Source organism: Leptopilina boulardi, unplaced genomic scaffold (genome assembly GCF_019393585.1).
Source record: "Leptopilina boulardi isolate dan_hultmark-lab unplaced genomic scaffold, ZJU_Lbou_2.1 LbouV2_302, whole genome shotgun sequence".
NCBI classification, from domain to species: Eukaryota; Metazoa; Arthropoda; class Insecta; order Hymenoptera; family Figitidae; genus Leptopilina; species Leptopilina boulardi.
In genome coordinates this window covers 1459114-1486801 of record NW_026137866.1, presented here as the reverse complement: position 1 = coordinate 1486801, position 27688 = coordinate 1459114, and the positions used below count along the sequence as shown (strand labels likewise).

The window sequence follows — 27688 nt, the reverse complement described above, 5'->3', positions numbered from 1 at the left end:
CGGATGCTGAGCTACACTCTGATAAATTTTTTAAAAAATTTCGAAAAATTAAATTTGCGAGATAATTGATCGGGAATACCGCCAAAGTCTTAACCCGGGAGTCTCGAACAAAAAATGTATGGCGCACTTTTTGATTGGTCCAGCGGATGCTGAGCTACACTCTGATAAATTTTTTAAAAAATTTCGAAAAATTAAATTTGCGAGATAATTGATCGGGAATACCGCCAAAGTCTTAACCCGGGAGTCTCGAACAAAAAATATACGGCGCACTTTTTGATTGGTCCAGCGGATGCGAAGCTACAATCAGATAAATTTTTAAAAAAATTTTAAAAAATTCAATTTGCGAGATAATTGGTCGGGAATACCGCCAAAGTCTTAACCCGGGAGTCTCGAACAAAAAATGTATGGCGCACTTTTTGATTGGTCCAGCGGATGCTGAGCTACACTCTGATAAATTTTTTAAAAAATTTCGAAAAATTAAATTTGCGTGATAATTGATCGGCAATACCGCCAAAGTCATAACCCGGGAGTCTCGAACAAAAAATGTATGGCGCACTTTTTGATTGGTCCAGCGGATGCTGAGCTACACTCTGATAAATTTTTTAAAAAATTTCGAAAAATTAAATTTGCGAGATAATTGATCGGGAATACCGCCAAAGTCTTAACCCGGGAGTCTCGAACAAAAAATGTATGGCGCACTTTTTGATTGGTCCAGCGGATGCTGAGCTACACTCTGATAAATTTTTTAAAAAATTTCGAAAAATTAAATTTGCGAGATAATTGGTCGGGAATACCGCCAAAGTCTTAACCCGGGAGTCTCGAACAAAAAATGTATGGCGCACTTTTTGATTGGTCCAGCGGATGCTGAGCTACACTCTGATAAATTTTTTAAAAAATTTCGAAAAATTAAATTTGCGAGATAATTGATCGGCAATACCGCCAAAGTCATAACCCGGGAGTCTCGAACAAAAAATGTATGGCGCACTTTTTGATTGGTCCAGCGGATGCTGAGCTACACTCTGATAAATTTTTTAAAAAATTTCGAAAAATTAAATTTGCGAGATAATTGATCGGGAATACCGCCAAAGTCTTAACCCGGGAGTCTCGAACAAAAAATGTATGGCGCACTTTTTGATTGGTCCAGCGGATGCTGAGCTACACTCTGATAAATTTTTTAAAAAATTTCGAAAAATTAAATTTGCGAGATAATTGGTCGGGAATACCGCCAAAGTCTTAACCCGGGAGTCTCGAACAAAAAATGTATGGCGCACTTTTTGATTGGTCCAGCGGATGCTGAGCTACACTCTGATAAATTTTTTAAAAAATTTCGAAAAATTAAATTTGCGAGATAATTGATCGGGAATACCGCCAAAGTCTTAACCCGGGAGTCTCGAACAAAAAATGTATGGCGCACTTTTTGATTGGTCCAGCGGATGCTGAGCTACACTCTGATAAATTTTTTAAAAAATTTTGAAAAATTAAATTTGCGAGATAATTGATCGGGAATACCGCCAATAAAATAGGGAAAAAGTTTCGAACAAAAAATGTATGGCGCACTTTTTGATTGGTCCAGGGGATGCTGAGCTACACTAGAAAACAAATTTGGAAAAAATTTAAAAAAAATAAATTTGCGAGATAATCGTTCCGGAATATCGCCAATAAAATAGGGAAAAAGTTTCGATCAAAAAATGTATAGCGCACTTTTACATTGGTCCAGCGGATGCTGAGCTACACTCAAATAAATTTATGAAAAATTTTCGAAAAATTAAATTTGCTAGATAATCGTTCGGGAATGCCTCCATAGTGATTAGAAGAAAGTCTTGAACAAAAAATGTATGGCGCACTTTTTGATTGGTCCAGCGGATGCTGAGCTACACTCACTAAAACTGGGAAAAAAATTTCGAAGAAAAAAAGTTGCCAGATAATGACTCGGGAATAATGCCAAAAAATTGAGCAAAAAGTCTTGAACAAAAAATGTATGGCGCACTTTTTGATTGGTCCAGCGGATGCTGAGCTACACTCACTAAAACTGGGAAAAAAAATTTCGAAAAAAAAATTTGCCAGATAATGACTCGGGAATAATGCCAAAAAATTGAGCAAAAAGTCTTGAACAAAAAATGTATGGCTCACTTTTTGATTGGTCCAGCGGATGCTGAGCTACACTAAAAAACATTTTGGAAAAATGGTTGAAAAATTAAATTTTCGAGATAATCGTTCGGGAATACCGCCAAAGTCTTTAGCAAAAAGTAGCGAACAAAAAATGTATGGCGCACTTTTACATTGGTCCAGCGGATGCTGAGCTACAATAGAAAACAAATTTGGAAAAAATTAAGAAAAATTAAATTTGCAAGATAATCTTTCGGGAATACCGCCATAGTGATTAGAAGAAAGTTCTGAACAAAAAATGTATGGCGCACTTTTTGATTGGTCCAGCGGATGCTGAGCTACACTAGAAAACAAATTTGGAAAAAATTTAGAAAAATTAAATTTGCGAGATAATCGTTCCGGAATACCGCCAATAAAATAGGAAAAAAGTTTCGAACAAAAAATTTAGGGCGCACTTTTTGATTGGTCCAGCGGTTGCTGAGCTACACTAGAAAACAAATTTGGAAAAAATTTAGAAAAATTAAATTTGCGAGATAATCGTTCCGGAATACCGCCAATAAAATAGGGAAAAAGTTTCGAACAAAAAATGTATGGCGCACTTTTTGATTGGTCCAGCGGATGCTGAGCTACACTCTGATAAATTTTTTAAAAAATTTTGAAAAATTAAATTTGCGAGATAATTGATCGGGAATACCGCCAATAAAATAGGGAAAAAGTTTCGAACAAAAAATGTATGGCGCACTTTTTGATTGGTCCAGGGGATGCTGAGCTACACTAGAAAACAAATTTGGAAAAAATTTAAAAAAAATAATTTTGCGAGATAATCGTTCCGGAATATCGCCAATAAAATAGGAAAAAAGTTTCGATCAAAAAATGTATAGCGCACTTTTACATTGGTCCAGCGGATGCTGAGCTACACTCAAATAAATTTATGAAAAATTTTCGAAAAATTAAATTTGCTAGATAATCGTTCGGGAATGCCTCCATAGTGATTAGAAGAAAGTCTTGAACAAAAAATGTATGGCGCACTTTTTGATTGGTCCAGCGGATGCTGAGCTACACTCACTAAAACTGGGAAAAAAAATTTCGAAAAAAAAATTTGCCAGATAATGACTCGGGAATAATGCCAAAAAATTGAGCAAAAAGTCTTGAACAAAAAATGTATGGCGCACTTTTTGATTGGTCCAGCGGATGCTGAGCTACACTCACTAAAACTGGGAAAAAAAATTTCGAAAAAAAAATTTGCCAGATAATGACTCGGGAATAATGCCAAAAAATTGAGCAAAAAGTCTTGAACAAAAAATGTATGGCTCACTTTTTGATTGGTCCAGCGGATGCTGAGCTACACTAAAAAACATTTTGGAAAAATGGTTGAAAAATTAAATTTTCGAGATAATCGTTCGGGAATACCGCCAAAGTCTTTAGCAAAAAGTAGCGAACAAAAAATGTATGGCGCACTTTTACATTGGTCCAGCGGATGCTGAGCTACAATAGAAAACAAATTTGGAAAAAATTAAGAAAAATTAAATTTGCAAGATAATCTTTCGGGAATACCGCCATAGTGATTAGAAGAAAGTTCTGAACAAAAAATGTATGGCGCACTTTTTGATTGGTCCAGCGGATGCTGAGCTACACTAGAAAACAAATTTGGAAAAAATTTAGAAAAATTAAATTTGCGAGATAATCGTTCCGGAATACCGCCAATAAAATAGGGAAAAAGTTTCGAACAAAAAATGTATGGCGCACTTTTTGATTGGTCCAGCGGATGCTGAGCTACACTCAAAAATAATTTGGAAAAATTTTCAAAAAATTAAATTCGCTAGATAATCGTTCGGGAATACCGCCATAGTGATTAGAAGAAAGTTCTGAACAAAAAATGTATGGCGCACTTTTTGATTGGTCCAGCGGATGCTGAGCTACACTAGAAAACAAATTTGGAAAAAATTTAGAAAAATTAAATTTGCGAGATAATCGTTCCGGAATACCGCCAATAAAATAGGGAAAAAGTTTCGAACAAAAAATGTATGGCGCACTTTTTGATTGGTCCAGCGGATGCTGAGCTACACTCAAAAATAATTTGGAAAAATTTTCAAAAAATTAAATTCGCTAGATAATCGTTCGGGAATACCGCCATAATGATTAGAAGAAAGTTCTGAACAAAAAATATATGGCGCACTTTTTGATTGGTCCAGCGGATGCTGAGCTACACTAGAAAATAAATTTGGAAAAAATTTAGAAAAATTAAATTTTCCAGATAATCGTTCGGGAATACCGCCAAAGTCTTTAGCAAAAAGTAGCGAACAAAAAATGTATGGCGCACTTTTTGATTGGTCCAGCGGATGCTGAGCTACACTAGAAAACAAATTTGGAAAAAATTTAGAAAAATTAAATTTGCGAGATAATCGTTCCGGAATACCGCCAATAAAATAGGGAAAAAGTTTCGAACAAAAAATGTATGGCGCACTTTTTGATTGGTCCAGCGGATGCTGAGCTACACTCAAAAATAATTTGGAAAAATTTTCAAAAAATTAAATTCGCTAGATAATCGTTCGGGAATACCGCCATAATGATTAGAAGAAAGTTCTGAACAAAAAATGTATGGCGCACTTTTTGATTGGTCCAGCGGATGCTGAGCTACACTCTGATAAATTTTTTAAAAAATTTCGAAAAATTAAATTTGCGAGATAATTGGTCGGGAATACCGCCAAAGTCTTAACCCGGGAGTCTCGAACAAAAAATGTATGGCGCACTTTTTGATTGGTCCAGCGGATGCTGAGCTACACTCTGATAAATTTTTTAAAAAATTTTGAAAAATTAAATTTGCGAGATAATTGATCGGGAATACCGCCAAAGTCTTAACCCGGGAGTCTCGAACAAAAAATGTATGGCGCACTTTTTGATTGGTCCAGCGGATGCTGAGCTACACTCTGATAAATTTTTTAAAAAATTTTGAAAAATTAAATTTGCGAGATAATTGATCGGGAATACCGCCAAAGTCTTAACCCGGGAGTCTCGAACAAAAAATGTATGGCGCACTTTTTGATTGGTCCAGCGGATGCTGAGCTACACTCTGATAAATTTTTTAAAAAATTTTGAAAAATTAAATTTGCGAGATAATTGATCGGGAATACCGCCAATAAAATAGGGAAAAAGTTTCGAACAAAAAATGTATGGCGCACTTTTTGATTGGTCCAGGGGATGCTGAGCTACACTAGAAAACAAATTTGGAAAAAATTTAAAAAAAATAAATTTGCGAGATAATCGTTCCGGAATATCGCCAATAAAATAGGGAAAAAGTTTCGATCAAAAAATGTATAGCGCACTTTTACATTGGTCCAGCGGATGCTGAGCTACACTCAAATAAATTTATGAAAAATTTTCGAAAAATTAAATTTGCTAGATAATCGTTCGGGAATGCCTCCATAGTGATTAGAAGAAAGTCTTGAACAAAAAATGTATGGCGCACTTTTTGATTGGTCCAGCGGATGCTGAGCTACACTCTGATAAATTTTTTAAAAAATTTCGAAAAATTAAATTTGCGAGATAATTGATCGGGAATACCGCCAAAGTCTTAACCCGGGAGTCTCGAACAAAAAATGTATGGCGCACTTTTTGATTGGTCCAGCGGATGCTGAGCTACACTCTGATAAATTTTTTAAAAAATTTCGAAAAATTAAATTTGCGAGATAATTGATCGGGAATACCGCCAATAAAATAGGGAAAAAGTTTCGATCAAAAAATGTATAGCGCACTTTTACATTGGTCCAGCGGATGCTGAGCTACACTCAAATAAATTTATGAAAAATTTTCGAAAAATTAAATTTGCTAGATAATCGTTCGGGAATGCCTCCATAGTGATTAGAAGAAAGTCTTGAACAAAAAATGTATGGCGCACTTTTTGATTGGTCCAGCGGATGCTGAGCTACACTCACTAAAACTGGGAAAAAAATTTCGAAGAAAAAAAGTTGCCAGATAATGACTCGGGAATAATGCCAAAAAATTGAGCAAAAAGTCTTGAACAAAAAATGTATGGCGCACTTTTTGATTGGTCCAGCGGATGCTGAGCTACACTCACTAAAACTGGGAAAAAAAATTTCGAAAAAAAAATTTGCCAGATAATGACTCGGGAATAATGCCAAAAAATTGAGCAAAAAGTCTTGAACAAAAAATGTATGGCTCACTTTTTGATTGGTCCAGCGGATGCTGAGCTACACTAAAAAACATTTTGGAAAAATGGTTGAAAAATTAAATTTTCGAGATAATCGTTCGGGAATACCGCCAAAGTCTTTAGCAAAAAGTAGCGAACAAAAAATGTATGGCGCACTTTTACATTGGTCCAGCGGATGCTGAGCTACAATAGAAAACAAATTTGGAAAAAATTAAGAAAAATTAAATTTGCAAGATAATCTTTCGGGAATACCGCCATAGTGATTAGAAGAAAGTTCTGAACAAAAAATGTATGGCGCACTTTTTGATTGGTCCAGCGGATGCTGAGCTACACTAGAAAACAAATTTGGAAAAAATTTAGAAAAATTAAATTTGCGAGATAATCGTTCCGGAATACCGCCAATAAAATAGGAAAAAAGTTTCGAACAAAAAATTTAGGGCGCACTTTTTGATTGGTCCAGCGGTTGCTGAGCTACACTAGAAAACAAATTTGGAAAAAATTTAGAAAAATTAAATTTGCGAGATAATCGTTCCGGAATACCGCCAATAAAATAGGGAAAAAGTTTCGAACAAAAAATGTATGGCGCACTTTTTGATTGGTCCAGCGGATGCTGAGCTACACTCAAAAATAATTTGGAAAAATTTTCAAAAAATTAAATTCGCTAGATAATCGTTCGGGAATACCGCCATAATGATTAGAAGAAAGTTCTGAACAAAAAATGTATGGCGCACTTTTTGATTGGTCCAGCGGATGCTGAGCTACACTCTGATAAATTTTTTAAAAAATTTCGAAAAATTAAATTTGCGAGATAATTGATCGGCAATACCGCCAAAGTCATAACCCGGGAGTCTCGAACAAAAAATGTATGGCGCACTTTTTGATTGGTCCAGCGGATGCTGAGCTACACTCTGATAAATTTTTTAAAAAATTTCGAAAAATTAAATTTGCGAGATAATTGATCGGGAATACCGCCAAAGTCTTAACCCGGGAGTCTCGAACAAAAAATGTATGGCGCACTTTTTGATTGGTCCAGCGGATGCTGAGCTACACTCTGATAAATTTTTTAAAAAATTTCGAAAAATTAAATTTGCGAGATAATTGATCGGGAATACCGCCAAAGTCTTAACCCGGGAGTCTCGAACAAAAAATGTATGGCGCACTTTTTGATTGGTCCAGCGGATGCTGAGCTACACTCTGATAAATTTTTTAAAAAATTTCGAAAAATTAAATTTGCGAGATAATTGGTCGGGAATACCGCCAAAGTCTTAACCCGGGAGTCTCGAACAAAAAATGTATGGCGCACTTTTTGATTGGTCCAGCGGATGCTGAGCTACACTCTGATAAATTTTTTAAAAACTTTCGAAAAATTAAATTTGCGAGATAATTGATCGGGAATACCGCCAAAGTCTTAACCCGGGAGTCTCGAACAAAAAATGTATGGCGCACTTTTTGATTGGTCCAGCGGATGCTGAGCTACACTCTGATAAATTTTTTAAAAAATTTCGAAAAATTAAATTTGCGAGATAATTGATCGGGAATACCGCCAAAGTCTTAACCCGGGAGTCTCGAACAAAAAATGTATGGCGCACTTTTTGATTGGTCCAGCGGATGCTGAGCTACACTCTGATAAATTTTTTAAAAAATTTCGAAAAATTAAATTTGCGAGATAATTGATCGGGAATACCGCCAAAGTCTTAACCCGGGAGTCTCGAACAAAAAATGTATGGCGCACTTTTTGATTGGTCCAGCGGATGCTGAGCTACACTCTGATAAATTTTTTAAAAACTTTCGAAAAATTAAATTTGCGAGATAATTGATCGGGAATACCGCCAAAGTCTTAACCCGGGAGTCTCGAACAAAAAATGTATGGCGCACTTTTTGATTGGTCCAGCGGATGCTGAGCTACACTCTGATAAATTTTTTAAAAAATTTCGAAAAATTAAATTTGCGAGATAATTGATCGGGAATACCGCCAAAGTCTTAACCCGGGAGTCTCGAACAAAAAATGTATGGCGCACTTTTTGATTGGTCCAGCGGATGCTGAGCTACACTCTGATAAATTTTTTAAAAAATTTCGAAAAATTAAATTTGCGAGATAATTGGTCGGGAATACCGCCAAAGTCTTAACCCGGGAGTCTCGAACAAAAAATGTATGGCGCACTTTTTGATTGGTCCAGCGGATGCTGAGCTACACTCTGATAAATTTTTTAAAAACTTTCGAAAAATTAAATTTGCGAGATAATTGATCGGGAATACCGCCAAAGTCTTAACCCGGGAGTCTCGAACAAAAAATGTATGGCGCACTTTTTGATTGGTCCAGCGGATGCTGAGCTACACTCTGATAAATTTTTTAAAAAATTTCGAAAAATTAAATTTGCGAGATAATTGATCGGGAATACCGCCAAAGTCTTAACCCGGGAGTCTCGAACAAAAAATGTATGGCGCACTTTTTGATTGGTCCAGCGGATGCTGAGCTACACTCTGATAAATTTTTTAAAAAATTTCGAAAAATTAAATTTGCTAGATAATCGTTCGGGAATGACTCCATAGTGATTAGAAGAAAGTCTTGAACAAAAAATGTATGGCGCACTTTTTGATTGGTCCAGCGGATGCTGAGCTACACTCACTAAAACTGGGAAAAAAAATTTCGAAAAAAAAATTTGCCAGATAATGACTCGGGAATAATGCCAAAAAATTGAGCAAAAAGTCTTGAACAAAAAATGTATGGCGCACTTTTTGATTGGTCCAGCGGATGCTGAGCTACACTCTGATAAATTTTTTAAAAAATTTTGAAAAATTAAATTTGCGAGATAATTGATCGGGAATACCGCCAATAAAATAGGGAAAAAGTTTCGAACAAAAAATGTATGGCGCACTTTTTGATTGGTCCAGGGGATGCTGAGCTACACTAGAAAACAAATTTGGAAAAAATTTAAAAAAAATAAATTTGCGAGATAATCGTTCCGGAATATCGCCAATAAAATAGGGAAAAAGTTTCGATCAAAAAATGTATAGCGCACTTTTACATTGGTCCAGCGGATGCTGAGCTACACTCAAATAAATTTATGAAAAATTTTCGAAAAATTAAATTTGCTAGATAATCGTTCGGGAATGCCTCCATAGTGATTAGAAGAAAGTCTTGAACAAAAAATGTATGGCGCACTTTTTGATTGGTCCAGCGGATGCTGAGCTACACTCACTAAAACTGGGAAAAAAAATTTCGAAAAAAAAATTTGCCAGATAATGACTCGGGAATAATGCCAAAAAATTGAGCAAAAAGTCTTGAACAAAAAATGTATGGCGCACTTTTTGATTGGTCCAGCGGATGCTGAGCTACACTCACTAAAACTGGGAAAAAAAATTTCGAAAAAAAAATTTGCCAGATAATGACTCGGGAATAATGCCAAAAAATTGAGCAAAAAGTCTTGAACAAAAAATGTATGGCTCACTTTTTGATTGGTCCAGCGGATGCTGAGCTACACTAAAAAACATTTTGGAAAAATGGTTGAAAAATTAAATTTTCGAGATAATCGTTCGGGAATACCGCCAAAGTCTTTAGCAAAAAGTAGCGAACAAAAAATGTATGGCGCACTTTTACATTGGTCCAGCGGATGCTGAGCTACAATAGAAAACAAATTTGGAAAAAATTAAGAAAAATTAAATTTGCAAGATAATCTTTCGGGAATACCGCCATAGTGATTAGAAGAAAGTTCTGAACAAAAAATGTATGGCGCACTTTTTGATTGGTCCAGCGGATGCTGAGCTACACTAGAAAACAAATTTGGAAAAAATTTAGAAAAATTAAATTTGCGAGATAATCGTTCCGGAATACCGCCAATAAAATAGGGAAAAAGTTTCGAACAAAAAATGTATGGCGCACTTTTTGATTGGTCCAGCGGATGCTGAGCTACACTCAAAAATAATTTGGAAAAATTTTCAAAAAATTAAATTCGCTAGATAATCGTTCGGGAATACCGCCATAGTGATTAGAAGAAAGTTCTGAACAAAAAATGTATGGCGCACTTTTTGATTGGTCCAGCGGATGCTGAGCTACACTAGAAAACAAATTTGGAAAAAATTTAGAAAAATTAAATTTGCGAGATAATCGTTCCGGAATACCGCCAATAAAATAGGGAAAAAGTTTCGAACAAAAAATGTATGGCGCACTTTTTGATTGGTCCAGCGGATGCTGAGCTACACTCAAAAATAATTTGGAAAAATTTTCAAAAAATTAAATTCGCTAGATAATCGTTCGGGAATACCGCCATAATGATTAGAAGAAAGTTCTGAACAAAAAATATATGGCGCACTTTTTGATTGGTCCAGCGGATGCTGAGCTACACTAGAAAATAAATTTGGAAAAAATTTAGAAAAATTAAATTTTCCAGATAATCGTTCGGGAATACCGCCAAAGTCTTTAGCAAAAAGTAGCGAACAAAAAATGTATGGCGCACTTTTTGATTGGTCCAGCGGATGCTGAGCTACACTCACTAAAACTGGGAAAAAAATTTCGAAAAAAAAATTTGCCAGATAATGACTTGGGAATAATGTCAAAAATTTGAGCAAAAAGTCTCGAACAAAAAATGTATGGCTCACTTTTTGATTGGTCCAGCGGATGCTGAGCTACACTAAAAAACATTTTGGAAAAATGGTTAAAAAATTAAATTTTCGAGATAATCGTTCGGGAATACCGCCAAAGTCTTTAGCAAAAAGTAGCGAACAAAAAATGTATGGCGCACTTTTTGATTGGTCCAGCGGATGCTGAGCTACACTCAAAAATAATTTGGAAAAATTTTCAAAAAATTAAATTCGCTAGATAATCGTTCGGGAATACCGCCATAATGATTAGAAGAAAGTTCTGAACAAAAAATGTATGGCGCACTTTTTGATTGGTCCAGCGGATGCTGAGCTACACTAAAAAACATTTTGGAAAAATTGTTGAAAAATTAAATTTTCCAGATAATCGTTCGGGAATACCGCCAAAGTCTTTAGCAAAAAGTAGCGAACAAAAAATGTATGGCGCACTTTTTGATTGGTCCAGCGGATGCTGAGCTACACTAGAAAACAAATTTGGAAAAAATTTAGAAAAATTAAATTTGCGAGATAATCGTTCCGGAATACCGCCAATAAAATAGGGAAAAAGTTTCGAACAAAAAATGTATGGCGCACTTTTTGATTGGTCCAGCGGATGCTGAGCTACACTAGAAAACAAATTTGGAAAAAATTTAGAAAAATTAAATTTGCGAGATAATCGTTCCGGAATACCGCCAATAAAATAGGGAAAAAGTTTCGAACAAAAAATGTATGGCGCACTTTTTGATTGGTCCAGCGGATGCTGAGCTACACTCAAAAATAATTTGGAAAAATTTTCAAAAAATTAAATTCGCTAGATAATCGTTCGGGAATACCGCCATAATGATTAGAAGAAAGTTCTGAACAAAAAATGTATGGCGCACTTTTTGATTGGTCCAGCGGATGCTGAGCTACACTAAAAAACATTTTGGAAAAATTGTTAAAAAATTAAATTTTCCAGATAATCGTTCGGGAATACCGCCAAAGTCTTTAGCAAAAAGTAGCGAACAAAAAATGTATGGCGCACTTTTTGATTGGTCCAGCGGATGCTGAGCTACACTAGAAAACAAATTTGGAAAAAATTTAGAAAAATTAAATTTGCGAGATAATCGTTCCGGAATACCGCCAATAAAATAGGGAAAAAGTTTCGAACAAAAAATGTATGGCGCACTTTTTGATTGGTCCAGCGGATGCTGAGCTACACTCAAAAATAATTTGGAAAAATTTTCAAAAAATTAAATTCGCTAGATAATCGTTCGGGAATACCGCCATAATGATTAGAAGAAAGTTCTGAACAAAAAATATATGGCGCACTTTTTGATTGGTCCAGCGGATGCTGAGCTACACTAGAAAATAAATTTGGAAAAAATTTAGAAAAATTAAATTTTCCAGATAATCGTTCGGGAATACCGCCAAAGTCTTTAGCAAAAAGTAGCGAACAAAAAATGTATGGCGCACTTTTTGATTGGTCCAGCGGATGCTGAGCTACACTAGAAAACAAATTTGGAAAAAATTTAGAAAAATTAAATTTGCGAGATAATCGTTCCGGAATACCGCCAATAAAATAGGGAAAAAGTTTCGAACAAAAAATGTATGGCGCACTTTTTGATTGGTCCAGCGGATGCTGAGCTACACTCAAAAATAATTTGGAAAAATTTTCAAAAAATTAAATTCGCTAGATAATCGTTCGGGAATACCGCCATAATGATTAGAAGAAAGTTCTGAACAAAAAATGTATGGCGCACTTTTTGATTGGTCCAGCGGATGCTGAGCTACACTCTGATAAATTTTTTAAAAAATTTCGAAAAATTAAATTTGCGAGATAATTGATCGGGAATACCGCCAAAGTCTTAACCCGGGAGTCTCGAACAAAAAATGTATGGCGCACTTTTTGATTGGTCCAGCGGATGCTGAGCTACACTCTGATAAATTTTTTAAAAAATTTCGAAAAATTAAATTTGCGAGATAATTGATCGGGAATACCGCCAAAGTCTTAACCCGGGAGTCTCGAACAAAAAATGTATGGCGCACTTTTTGATTGGTCCAGCGGATGCTGAGCTACACTCTGATAAATTTTTCAAAAAATTTCGAAAAATTAAATTTGCGAGATAATTGGTCGGGAATACCGCCAAAGTCTTAACCCGGGAGTCTCGAACAAAAAATGTATGGCGCACTTTTTGATTGGTCCAGCGGATGCTGAGCTACACTCTGATAAATTTTTTAAAAACTTTGGAAAAATTAAATTTGCGAGATAATTGATCGGGAATACCGCCAAAGTCTTAACCCGGGAGTCTCGAACAAAAAATGTATGGCGCACTTTTTGATTGGTCCAGCGGATGCTGAGCTACACTCTGATAAATTTTTTAAAAAATTTTGAAAAATTAAATTTGCGAGATAATTGATCGGGAATACCGCCAATAAAATAGGGAAAAAGTTTCGAACAAAAAATGTATGGCGCACTTTTTGATTGGTCCAGGGGATGCTGAGCTACACTAGAAAACAAATTTGGAAAAAATTTAAAAAAAATAATTTTGCGAGATAATCGTTCCGGAATATCGCCAATAAAATAGGGAAAAAGTTTCGATCAAAAAATGTATGTATGTAACCCGGGAGTCTCGAACAAAAAATGTATGGCGCACTTTTTGATTGGTCCAGCGGATGCTGAGCTACACTCTGATAAATTTTTTAAAAAATTTTGAAAAATTAAATTTGCGAGATAATTGATCGGGAATACCGCCAATAAAATAGGGAAAAAGTTTCGAACAAAAAATGTATGGCGCACTTTTTGATTGGTCCAGGGGATGCTGAGCTACACTAGAAAACAAATTTGGAAAAAATTTAAAAAAAATAAATTTGCGAGATAATCGTTCCGGAATATCGCCAATAAAATAGGGAAAAAGTTTCGATCAAAAAATGTATAGCGCACTTTTACATTGGTCCAGCGGATGCTGAGCTACACTCAAATAAATTTATGAAAAATTTTCGAAAAATTAAATTTGCTAGATAATCGTTCGGGAATGCCTCCATAGTGATTAGAAGAAAGTCTTGAACAAAAAATGTATGGCGCACTTTTTGATTGGTCCAGCGGATGCTGAGCTACACTCACTAAAACTGGGAAAAAAAATTTCGAAAAAAAAATTTGCCAGATAATGACTCGGGAATAATGCCAAAAAATTGAACAAAAAGTCTTGAACAAAAAATGTATGGCGCACTTTTTGATTGGTCCAGCGGATGCTGAGCTACACTCTGATAAATTTTTTAAAAAATTTTGAAAAATTAAATTTGCGAGATAATTGATCGGGAATACCGCCAATAAAATAGGGAAAAAGTTTCGAACAAAAAATGTATGGCGCACTTTTTGATTGGTCCAGCGGATGCTGAGCTACACTCACTAAAACTGGGAAAAAAAATTTCGAAAAAAAAATTTGCCAGATAATGACTCGGGAATAATGCCAAAAAATTGAGCAAAAAGTCTTGAACAAAAAATGTATGGCGCACTTTTTGATTGGTCCAGCGGATGCTGAGCTACACTCTGATAAATTTTTTAAAAAATTTTGAAAAATTAAATTTGCGAGATAATTGATCGGGAATACCGCCAATAAAATAGGGAAAAAGTTTCGAACAAAAAATGTATGGCGCACTTTTTGATTGGTCCAGGGGATGCTGAGCTACACTAGAAAACAAATTTGGAAAAAATTTAAAAAAAATAAATTTGCGAGATAATCGTTCCGGAATATCGCCAATAAAATAGGGAAAAAGTTTCGATCAAAAAATGTATAGCGCACTTTTACATTGGTCCAGCGGATGCTGAGCTACACTCAAATAAATTTATGAAAAATTTTCGAAAAATTAAATTTGCTAGATAATCGTTCGGGAATGCCTCCATAGTGATTAGAAGAAAGTCTTGAACAAAAAATGTATGGCGCACTTTTTGATTGGTCCAGCGGATGCTGAGCTACACTCACTAAAACTGGGAAAAAAAATTTCGAAAAAAAAATTTGCCAGATAATGACTCGGGAATAATGCCAAAAAATTGAACAAAAAGTCTTGAACAAAAAATGTATGGCGCACTTTTTGATTGGTCCAGCGGATGCTGAGCTACACTCACTAAAACTGGGAAAAAAAATTTCGAAAAAAAAATTTGCCAGATAATGACTCGGGAATAATGCCAAAAAATTGAGCAAAAAGTCTTGAACAAAAAATGTATGGCTCACTTTTTGATTGGTCCAGCGGATGCTGAGCTACACTAAAAAACATTTTGGAAAAATGGTTGAAAAATTAAATTTTCGAGATAATCGTTCGGGAATACCGCCAAAGTCTTTAGCAAAAAGTAGCGAACAAAAAATGTATGGCGCACTTTTACATTGGTCCAGCGGATGCTGAGCTACAATAGAAAACAAATTTGGAAAAAATTAAGAAAAATTAAATTTGCAAGATAATCTTTCGGGAATACCGCCATAGTGATTAGAAGAAAGTTCTGAACAAAAAATGTATGGCGCACTTTTTGATTGGTCCAGCGGATGCTGAGCTACACTAGAAAACAAATTTGGAAAAAATTTAGAAAAATTAAATTTGCGAGATAATCGTTCCGGAATACCGCCAATAAAATAGGGAAAAAGTTTCGAACAAAAAATGTATGGCGCACTTTTTGATTGGTCCAGCGGATGCTGAGCTACACTCAAAAACATTTTGGAAAAATTGTTGAAAAATTAAATTCGCTAGATAATCGTTCGGGAATACCGCCATAGTGATTAGAAGAAAGTTCTGAACAAAAAATGTATGGCGCACTTTTTGATTGGTCCAGCGGATGCTGAGCTACACTAGAAAACAAATTTGGAAAAAATTTAGAAAAATTAAATTTGCGAGATAATCGTTCCGGAATACCGCCAATAAAATAGGGAAAAAGTTTCGAACAAAAAATGTATGGCGCACTTTTTGATTGGTCCAGCGGATGCTGAGCTACACTCAAAAATAATTTGGAAAAATTTTCAAAAAATTAAATTCGCTAGATAATCGTTCGGGAATACCGCCATAATGATTAGAAGAAAGTTCTGAACAAAAAATATATGGCGCACTTTTTGATTGGTCCAGCGGATGCTGAGCTACACTAGAAAATAAATTTGGAAAAAATTTAGAAAAATTAAATTTTCCAGATAATCGTTCGGGAATACCGCCAAAGTCTTTAGCAAAAAGTAGCGAACAAAAAATGTATGGCGCACTTTTTGATTGGTCCAGCGGATGCTGAGCTACACTAGAAAACAAATTTGGAAAAAATTTAGAAAAATTAAATTTGCGAGATAATCGTTCCGGAATACCGCCAATAAAATAGGGAAAAAGTTTCGAACAAAAAATGTATGGCGCACTTTTTGATTGGTCCAGCTGATGCTGAGCTACACTCAAAAATAATTTGGAAAAATTTTCAAAAAATTAAATTCGCTAGATAATCGTTCGGGAATACCGCCATAATGATTAGAAGAAAGTTCTGAACAAAAAATGTATGGCGCACTTTTTGATTGGTCCAGCGGATGCTGAGCTACACTAGAAAATAAATTTGGAAAAAATTTAGAAAAATTAAATTTTCCAGATAATCGTTCGGGAATACCGCCAAAGTCTTTAGCAAAAAGTAGCGAACAAAAAATGTATGGCGCACTTTTTGATTGGTCCAGCGGATGCTGAGCTACACTAGAAAACAAATTTGGAAAAAATTTAGAAAAATTAAATTTGCGAGATAATCGTTCCGGAATACCGCCAATAAAATAGGGAAAAAGTTTCGAACAAAAAATGTATGGCGCACTTTTTGATTGGTCCAGCGGATGCTGAGCTACACTCACTAAAACTGGGAAAAAAAATTTCGAAAAAAAAATTTGCCAGATAATGACTCGGGAATAATGCCAAAAAATTGAGCAAAAAGTCTTGAACAAAAAATGTATGGCGCACTTTTTGATTGGTCCAGCGGATGCTGAGCTACACTCTGATAAATTTTTTAAAAAATTTTGAAAAATTAAATTTGCGAGATAATTGATCGGGAATACCGCCAATAAAATAGGGAAAAAGTTTCGAACAAAAAATGTATGGCGCACTTTTTGATTGGTCCAGGGGATGCTGAGCTACACTAGAAAACAAATTTGGAAAAAATTTAAAAAAAATAAATTTGCGAGATAATCGTTCCGGAATATCGCCAATAAAATAGGGAAAAAGTTTCGATCAAAAAATGTATAGCGCACTTTTACATTGGTCCAGCGGATGCTGAGCTACACTCAAATAAATTTATGAAAAATTTTCGAAAAATTAAATTTGCTAGATAATCGTTCGGGAATGCCTCCATAGTGATTAGAAGAAAGTCTTGAACAAAAAATGTATGGCGCACTTTTTGATTGGTCCAGCGGATGCTGAGCTACACTCACTAAAACTGGGAAAAAAAATTTCGAAAAAAAAATTTGCCAGATAATGACTCGGGAATAATGCCAAAAAATTGAACAAAAAGTCTTGAACAAAAAATGTATGGCGCACTTTTTGATTGGTCCAGCGGATGCTGAGCTACACTCACTAAAACTGGGAAAAAAAATTTCGAAAAAAAAATTTGCCAGATAATGACTCGGGAATAATGCCAAAAAATTGAGCAAAAAGTCTTGAACAAAAAATGTATGGCTCACTTTTTGATTGGTCCAGCGGATGCTGAGCTACACTAAAAAACATTTTGGAAAAATGGTTGAAAAATTAAATTTTCGAGATAATCGTTCGGGAATACCGCCAAAGTCTTTAGCAAAAAGTAGCGAACAAAAAATGTATGGCGCACTTTTACATTGGTCCAGCGGATGCTGAGCTACAATAGAAAACAAATTTGGAAAAAATTTAGAAAAATTAAATTTGCGAGATAATCGTTCCGGAATACCGCCAATAAAATAGGGAAAAAGTTTCGAACAAAAAATGTATGGCGCACTTTTTGATTGGTCCAGCGGATGCTGAGCTACACTCAAAAACATTTTGGAAAAATTGTTGAAAAATTAAATTCGCTAGATAATCGTTCGGGAATACCGCCATAGTGATTAGAAGAAAGTTCTGAACAAAAAATGTATGGCGCACTTTTTGATTGGTCCAGCGGATGCTGAGCTACACTAGAAAACAAATTTGGAAAAAATTTAGAAAAATTAAATTTGCGAGATAATCGTTCCGGAATACCGCCAATAAAATAGGGAAAAAGTTTCGAACAAAAAATGTATGGCGCACTTTTTGATTGGTCCAGCGGATGCTGAGCTACACTCAAAAATAATTTGGAAAAATTTTCAAAAAATTAAATTCGCTAGATAATCGTTCGGGAATACCGCCATAATGATTAGAAGAAAGTTCTGAACAAAAAATATATGGCGCACTTTTTGATTGGTCCAGCGGATGCTGAGCTACACTAGAAAATAAATTTGGAAAAAATTTAGAAAAATTAAATTTTCCAGATAATCGTTCGGGAATACCGCCAAAGTCTTTAGCAAAAAGTAGCGAACAAAAAATGTATGGCGCACTTTTTGATTGGTCCAGCGGATGCTGAGCTACACTAGAAAACAAATTTGGAAAAAATTTAGAAAAATTAAATTTGCGAGATAATCGTTCCGGAATACCGCCAATAAAATAGGGAAAAAGTTTCGAACAAAAAATGTATGGCGCACTTTTTGATTGGTCCAGCGGATGCTGAGCTACACTCAAAAATAATTTGGAAAAATTTTCAAAAAATTAAATTCGCTAGATAATCGTTCGGGAATACCGCCATAATGATTAGAAGAAAGTTCTGAACAAAAAATGTATGGCGCACTTTTTGATTGGTCCAGCGGATGCTGAGCTACACTCAAAAATAATTTGGAAAAATTTTCAAAAAATTACATTCGCTAGATAATCGTTCGGGAATACCGCTATAATGATTAGAAGAAAGTTCTGAACAAAAAATGTATGGCGCACTTTTTGATTGGTCCAGCGGATGCTGAGCTACACTAAAAAACATTTTGGAAAAATTGTTGAAAAATTAAATTTTCCAGATAATCGTTCGGGAATACCGCCAAAGTCTTTAGCAAAAAGTAGCGAACAAAAAATGTATGGCGCACTTTTTGATTGGTCCAGCGGATGCTGAGCTACACTAGAAAACAAATTTGGAAAAAATTTAGAAAAATTAAATTTGCGAGATAATCGTTCCGGAATACCGCCAATAAAATATGGAAAAAGTTTCGAACAAAAAATGTATGGCGCACTTTTTGATTGGTCCAGCGGATGCTGAGCTACACTAGAAAACAAATTTGGAAAAAATTTAGAAAAATTAAATTTGCGAGATAATCGTTCCGGAATACCGCCAATAAAATAGGGAAAAAGTTTCGAACAAAAAATGTATGGCGCACTTTTTGATTGGTCCAGCAGATGCTGAGCTACACTCAAAAATAATTTGGAAAAATTTTCAAAAAATTAAATTCGCTAGATAATCGTTCAAGAATACCGCCATAATGATTAGAAGAAAGTTCTGAACAAAAAATGTATGGCGCACTTTTTGATTGGTCCAGCGGATGCTGAGCTACACTAAAAAACATTTTGGAAAAATTGTTGAAAAATTAAATTTTCCAGATAATCGTTCGGGAATACCGCCAAAGTCTTTAGCAAAAAGTAGCGAACAAAAAATGTATGGCGCACTTTTTGATTGGTCCAGCGGATGCTGAGCTACACTAGAAAACAAATTTGGAAAAAATTTAGAAAAATTAAATTTGCGAGATAATCGTTCCGGAATACCGCCAATAAAATAGGGAAAAAGTTTCGAACAAAAAATGTATGGCGCACTTTTTGATTGGTCCAGCGGATGCTGAGCTACACTCAAAAATAATTTGGAAAAATTTTCAAAAAATTAAATTCGCTAGATAATCGTTCGGGAATACCGCTATAATGATTAGAAGAAAGTTCTGAACAAAAAATGTATGGCGCACTTTTTGATTGGTCCAGCGGATGCTGAGCTACACTAAAAAACATTTTGGAAAAATTGTTGAAAAATTAAATTTTCCAGATAATCGTTCGGGAATACCGCCAAAGTCTTTAGCAAAAAGTAGCGAACAAAAAATGTATGGCGCACTTTTTGATTGGTCCAGCGGATGCTGAGCTACACTAGAAAACAAATTTGGAAAAAATTTAGAAAAATTAAATTTGCGAGATAATCGTTCCGGAATACCGCCAATAAAATATGGAAAAAGTTTCGAACAAAAAATGTATGGCGCACTTTTTGATTGGTCCAGCGGATGCTGAGCTACACTAGAAAACAAATTTGGAAAAAATTTAGAAAAATTAAATTTGCGAGATAATCGTTCCGGAATACCGCCAATAAAATAGGGAAAAAGTTTCGAACAAAAAATGTATGGCGCACTTTTTGATTGGTCCAGCAGATGCTGAGCTACACTCAAAAATAATTTGGAAAAATTTTCAAAAAATTAAATTCGCTAGATAATCGTTCAAGAATACCGCCATAATGATTAGAAGAAAGTTCTGAACAAAAAATGTATGGCGCACTTTTTGATTGGTCCAGCGGATGCTGAGCTACACTAAAAAACATTTTGGAAAAATTGTTGAAAAATTAAATTTTCCAGATAATCGTTCGGGAATACCGCCAAAGTCTTTAGCAAAAAGTAGCGAACAAAAAATGTATGGCGCACTTTTTGATTGGTCCAGCGGATGCTGAGCTACACTAGAAAACAAATTTGGAAAAAATTTAGAAAAATTAAATTTGCGAGATAATCGTTCCGGAATACCGCCAATAAAATAGGGAAAAAGTTTCGAACAAAAAATGTATGGCGCACTTTTTGATTGGTCCAGCGGATGCTGAGCTACACTCAAAAATAATTTGGAAAAATTTTCAAAAAATTAAATTCGCTAGATAATCGTTCGGGAATACCGCCATAATGATTAGAAGAAAGTTTCGAACAAAAAATGTATGGCGCACTTTTTGATTGGTCCAGCGGATGCTGAGCTACACTCAAAAATAATTTGGAAAAATTTTCAAAAAATTAAATTCGCTAGATAATCGTTCGGGAATATCGCCATAATGATTAGAAGAAAGTTCTGAACAAAAAATATATGGCGCACTTTTTGATTGGTCCAGCGGATGCTGAGCTACACTAGAAAATAAATTTGGAAAAAATTTAGAAAAATTAAATTTTCCAGATAATCGTTCGGGAATACCGCCAAAGTCTTTAGCAAAAAGTAGCGAACAAAAAATGTATGGCGCACTTTTTGATTGGTCCAGCGGATGCTGAGCTACACTAGAAAACAAATTTGGAAAAAATTTAGAAAAATTAAATTTGCGAGATAATCGTTCCGGAATACCGCCAATAAAATAGGGAAAAAGTTTCGAACAAAAAATGTATGGCGCACATTTTGATTGGTCCAGCGGATGCTGAGCTACACTCAAAAATAATTTGGAAAAATTTTCAAAAAATTAAATTCGCTAGATAATCGTTCGGGAATACCGCCATAATGATTAGAAGAAAGTTCTGAACAAAAAATGTATGGCGCACTTTTTGATTGGTCCAGCGGATGCTGAGCTACACTAAAAAACATTTTGGAAAAATGGTTGAAAAATTAAATTTTCGAGATAATCGTTCGGGAATACCGCCAAAGTCTTTAGCAAAAAGTTTCGAACAAAAAATGTATGGCGCACTTTTAGATTGGTTCAGCGGATGTTGATCTAGGTCAATATAAATTTTGGGATTTTTTAAATTTGCTAAATAATCGCTCGGCAATATAGATTTTTTGTTAATAAAAATTAAGATTTAAACTCCACCTCTCTATTAATAAATATTTTTATTCGTGTTTTTCAAATATGAAAAAAGAAGGAAAATTACATTTTTTAAATTGAGTATATTTTGTCGTATGCCTTAAATAAAGAATGGATATTATTGAAAAAAAGTTTTTCAAAAAATTATTGGTTGAAAAGATTATTTTTTTGTGGTTTGAAACTTTTTCTGATATAAAAAATGATTTCGGTTTAAAATTTTGGAAAAATGATTTTGTTTGGTACAAGAATTCTTGCTGTTCGTCTTATTTACTTTAACTTAACGCCAAAATAATAGAAATAAAGCAATAAATAGTAAAATAATGTATTTAATCGTAGTTTATTGAGTGGCCACTTGCTCGGATTGGCGCTGTTTATTGGAGCACTAACACTGTCAAGTAACGTCTGTGTATGCGCCGCTATCTTTGTTTTCATTTTCCTTTAAAAATGTTACTTTTTAAACATAATTTTTTAAAAATTTGGCTCAAAATTGTGTATTTTTCGGAGAACAGCGAGATTTCTTGTACCCTAATCTATCGTCCCACAAAATTGTAGACAAAAATCTTTTTTCATTTTTGAGTGAAATGTATACTACTGTAATAGATTGAAATTTATAAAAACATTAAATTTTTATAATTATTTAACAATAATAATCATAAAAAAATAAATCTTATTGTTTTAATCATTTAACTATATATTTCATCATTTTTTATATATTTAAGACAAAATTTCAATTTCGTGGAGCATTTGCATCATATAATGCGTCAGGGTTGAACTAATTCATAATTTTCAAAAATTTTATTAACAGTAGTTATTTTTATTTCTAAATATTTAATTAAATTAATTTTGTTAATAATAATATTTATTAATATCACTTAAACTACAAAAATTAATAATCAACTTACATTGAACTGCGACTCAGCAATGCAAGATCTCCTCCAGGAGCAGCTCCGCAACAAACACCCATCCTTATTGAACACCTGTAAATTGAGAAAAAAAAATAATTAAACTTTCTCTTAACGTCAGTTTTTTTTGCAAATTTTAATTAATTAACAATCTTTGTGTTATTAATTAAAAATAAATTTGATTAATAATAATTAATGTATGTAAAAAAATAATTTTCAGTATAAAAAGAGACTCACTTATTCGAAGATTTAGTAGAAGTTGTCATTTGTCATCTTATTTATGTCATCAAATTCTTCTCCAAGTCTGAATTCTGTAAAGACAAACAAAAATTGTCAAAATGAAAATTCAGAAACCTTTATTTTATAAAAACAGATATTAAATAATTTTATCAAATTAGAAAAGAAGTTTCAATTACTAATAGATAAATAAATAATAAATAAATATTTACCTGAGCTGAGAAGAATTGACGCCGAAAGGTTTAATATTTTTGGCCTTTTTTCTAAGATGACATTTTTTAACCCTGTAAATAAATAAAAAAAATGTTAAATAAATATACGATAAGAATTTTAATATTATTGAAATTATGGTTTTAAATTTTGTCTCTAGAATGAGGCGGACAAATACCCAAACAGATGTTAAATTGACATGTGAAATTGTCCATGTAGTAGTTTTTAGGTTAAATTCCAAATTGTTATCAAATTTAACAAAATAATAAAATTTCTAATAGTTACCAACAAAAAATAATTACAATCTAAAATATTTAGATTAAATTGAACTAAATTGATTAAATGTATTAGTAATTTTTATTCAAACAATACAAAAGATATTTTTTGTTTATTGACAAAATATTCTGTCACTTTCACCGCGCTTCCTACAATGTTCACTCCAGTGAGCAGTGGTACCAACCAATTACATTTTTACCAACCTAATTGTAAATTTTTTAAACTACTTTTATTCATTGTAATAACATTCCAGAACTATTATTATTATTTTTAATTTTATTAATACATTTATTATGAATTATTTTTAAAAATTTATTATTCATTTTTTTTTGTTAATGTTTTAAAAATTCAAAAGTCGCGCGAAAATGCCACCTTGCGGTGGCAATATAAAATAACAAATTGTAAAGTCAAAATTTTTAGGTTATTTTTTTTGTCGAAAAAATTTACCTTAATTTCTTATTTTTATTCACAGCTGCCATGAAACTTTTATGGTTTTTCGATTATTTATATAAAACAATGATTAATTATTAACAAACATATATAATAAGCGTTAGGATTAAAAAAATAAAATAAGATTAAATGTTGTCGAACGAAAAATGGTTCTTCCACTTTCTGACTGACGACACCATTTGCAATGCGGCGTAATGCCAACCCAAGATAACAAAAAAACTAAACTTTTCATTGTTACCAATATAATTTTTTTTTTCCATGAAAGTTAAATTTTTTTATTTATTCATGTTTTTTCGTAATTTTTATACTTATTATTAATAAAATAACATTTTTATATAATTACAATTTGGATTATACATTTACCTTTATTTTTTTGTTTAACATTTTGATGCTAAACTTTTTAGGTTAGGTTTTCGTGTCAGAAAAATTTTATCAAAATATGCTAATTTTCTTTTTGCTGGCCATGAAACTTTTACAAATTTTCGATAATTTAGATAAATCTGAACTCAATTACAGTGAAATATGTATAATTAGCGCTTTGATTAAAAAAATACAATAAGATTAAACAGAGCTGCACGAAATATGGACCTCTTACACTTTCTGACGACGCCATTTGCAATCAGCAGTAATGCCAACCCAAGATTACAAAAAAATAAACTTTTCACTCCTACCAACATGCGAAAGCGCCTTAAAGAAGTTATTGTTTTTAATTTCTTTTTTTAAACCCATTGAAATCATTTTACAATAATATCTTATGTTAATGTGAATGTGTACCGTGTGCATTTAACATATATTAAGCTGGTTATAAATTATTAATTATCTTTAAGCGTAATTATATAGCGCCACCTAAAAACTTTTGTTATAACTTGGGGAAAAATCACATAGATTATTGTGTTTATTTTTGACTTTTGTGGAGTCCTAGACATCTATCTAATTTGTTAAGTCGTGGTTTGTTTTTTAGTAATTTGTTTTGAATTGCAAAGTAAGTTTGTTCTCTAAAAAAAACAGCTGATATATCATTTTTGACGTCATTTCTTTAAAGGGTAAGTGTAAGTGCTTGTATATATTTTCGACGTAAATAAAACCTACTCTTTTCGAATATAATTAAAAATACATCTTCACATCTGGGCGGAGGTATCATCATAGGACACATTATTTTACAATTAGGTCATGCACCTATATTTAGGAAATGAAGACTACATAATTATTATATAGTGAATTTACTATTATGAAATTTAATGTGATAAAATAAATGACGTATGCCTTTTGTATACGTCATTATTTCAATGCTAAAAAGTGCATCTGTTTTTTTCTTTATAATTTAATTGTTGGGGGAAAAAACAATATTATTTTGTGAAGGTGCTGATACTTTTCCTTTTAATTTGTTGTTTTAGAGAAACGATATTTTTTATCAAATTTAAAATCAGATAATTCAGTATATACCCTACAAGGAAGTTTAAGGTCAATATTGTTTCAAGAATATTTTTGTAAATATTAAAGTTTAAATTGTTTTTTCTTTTTTAAACATTGGTGTGATTATATTTTTAACTTTTTGAGTTTCAAACCTTTTAAATTTGATATTAGTGTGTTGAATAATATTTTTAAAATACCGCTTACAATGAATTATAAACAAATGTAGAAAATTTGTTAATTTATAATAGATTAAAAATATGAATAAAAATTGTTAATTATTAGGTTAAAAACTTATAATTTTCAATGTTAATAGATAGCTTTAAGTGTCGTACTTTTTTAAAAATATTTATTTTTTTAGGCGGAAGCATCTACTATGAATAAAAATGGACCTCCTCCACCTTATGAACCACCTCCATCTGCACCGCCTAGTTATGCTCAATCCGTGGGCGTATCACCAGCCAGTCCATTTACACCAGCAGAAGCTTGTAAGCTTCTTACTGTATTAATTACATCAACCGAACATTATTTAATTTCACGTTAGAATTGTCTCAAAAAATGTATCTTCTTATATATACTAAAAAAAATTATTACTTCAATTATAATTATAAAAATAATTATAAATTTAATCTGGAAAATTTTAAATTAGATTTTATAATATATTTTTAATTATTTTTTAAATACTAATATTAAAAATAAATTTTAGATGCCAATGGACCCACCATAGTTACGACTATAGTTCCTTTAGGTACTGGACCAACACACACAATTTGTCCTCATTGTCATGCTGAAATTGACACAACAACGAGAACAGAACCTGGAATGATTGCCTATATTTCTAGTGTTGTGATTGCATTACTTGGGTATTTAAAAAAAAATTCTTTTTAAAATTAGTAACTCAATGTAATTAAAGAGAAATTAAAAAAAAATTAAATTTCAGTTGTTGGTTCGGATGCTGCTTGATACCTTGTTGCATTGACGAATGTATGGATGTACATCACACATGTCCAAATTGTAAGGCATACCTTGGACGTTACCGAAGATAAGTTAAAAATCAAAAACGACCAATAACTTTGCATTTCTACGCGAAGCATCGAGAAGTTAGGAAAAAAATATTATCTATATATATTAATAATTATTCCAAAATGACCAAATTCACAAGCTTTTTAAAAATTTCTTCTAAAGTTCCAAAATTATATAAAAATAATATTTTAGTTAACATTAATGAAAAAGCAATAGTTTTTTTTCTGATTAATTTTCTATAATTGACTCATTATTAATTCCTTGCTGCTTCTTTTTCTTCTTGTTATTTTAATTACAAGTATTATTTAGTAGAAAGAAAATTTAATAAAAATAGAAATTACCTGCAAATTTAGCGAGGAAATGGGTAATAACTATTGAATAAAATGTGTCACCGAATTTATTGTAGATGAGGTGTAGGTAACTTAGATTTTTGAAAATAATTTATTTTACACTCGCAAAACTTGTCTATCAAAAAAATAATCATCATTGTAAAAGTATAACAGACTTTTATAACGTGTGTTTTACATAACTAGTACCTGTAAAAGCAAACATGCTGTATTAAAAAAAAAGAGGAACTTTACAATTGTTGATAAAAAGTGTTTTTTTAAAAACACTTATTAAATTTATCGCTTTTTGACACGTTTCTATATAGATGATATTAATATTTTTCTGCGTAATTAATTTAAGAATTCGCAGCTACTGAGAAAGACTATAAAAAGGACTGTTTTTGACGCAGCTATGATTCTTTTTTTTAACAAATTCTAACGGACTTCTTAAATATTTTATCTAGAATTCAAATTGAGAATAATTTCAATTTTTTAATTGAACACAAACTATTTTAATCAATTTTTATAATGTACTTGCTAAAAAACACATTTATTTATTTGAAAAGTTTTTTTTACATCTATAGAATACGTACAAAAACTTATTACACAAATTAATGTTTTTAAGCACATTTTATCACAAGTATATATTGAAAGTATGTGCCTTTTTATATTTAAGCCAATAGTTGATTAATTAAAAAAAAAAAATACGAATAGTACAATGGAAACAAACTTTATACACAATCATTGATACTGAGCAAATGGTAGACAATATTATGATCTTACAATTTGAGAAATTATATTTAATTTTTGTTTTGTGTTGAAAAAATAATATTAAAAAGATGTTTTCTAATCAAATTAATTATTGTCATATTTGAATTAATAGTTTTAATCGTTATTGTAGATATTTTACAGTAAATTTAATTTTGTCATTATTGTATGACTCCGAGGTTCTGATCTAATAATTCTACCTAATTATTTAACTATTTTTTGACTATTTTAATATGTAATGTATTAGAATGTGTGGTCTAGAATTTTAATATTATTTACTATTGTAAACTAATCATATATTGAAATAAAAAAAATTCTTGACAATTTACACAATATTAAATTTGTTAATTTAATTATTCCCGGTAAATTTATTTATATTTTCATAATTATATAACTATTTGAAAGTATAACAGACAACTTCAGAGAATTAAAATAACCTGCTTTTTGATTAAAG

General features: G+C 32.7%; 1 protein-coding gene and 1 long non-coding RNA gene across 6 annotated transcripts; one reads left to right on the top strand and one right to left on the bottom strand.

Annotated features, from left to right (window-relative positions):
- Window positions 1-22533: 22533 nt before the first annotated feature.
- LOC127282766 (uncharacterized) lies at window positions 22534-24319 on the bottom strand. The gene is made up of 4 exons (XR_007843244.1): window positions 24071-24319; window positions 22984-23055; window positions 22772-22845; window positions 22534-22609 (listed from the first exon to the last, which is right to left on the bottom strand). It is a non-coding gene; the product is annotated as an uncharacterized LOC127282766 (long non-coding RNA).
- Window positions 24320-24519: 200 nt separating this feature from the next.
- LOC127282763 (LITAF domain-containing protein) lies at window positions 24520-27567 on the top strand. Of its 5 annotated transcripts, none has more exons than XM_051307246.1 (4): window positions 24520-24750; window positions 25479-25605; window positions 25824-25980; window positions 26058-27567. In XM_051307246.1, the coding sequence occupies exons 2-4, from the start codon at window positions 25494-25496 to the stop codon at window positions 26161-26163; spliced, it is 375 nt and encodes a 124-aa protein (XP_051163203.1). In that variant the 5' UTR covers window positions 24520-24750; window positions 25479-25493; the 3' UTR covers window positions 26164-27567. The 5 variants fall into 5 exon arrangements, with proteins under 5 accessions (XP_051163203.1, XP_051163205.1, XP_051163206.1 ...); XM_051307248.1 differs by lacking the exon at window positions 24520-24750 and adding an exon at window positions 24817-24841; XM_051307249.1 differs by lacking the exon at window positions 24520-24750 and adding an exon at window positions 24855-24874.
- The last annotated feature ends 121 nt before the right edge of the window (window positions 27568-27688 follow it).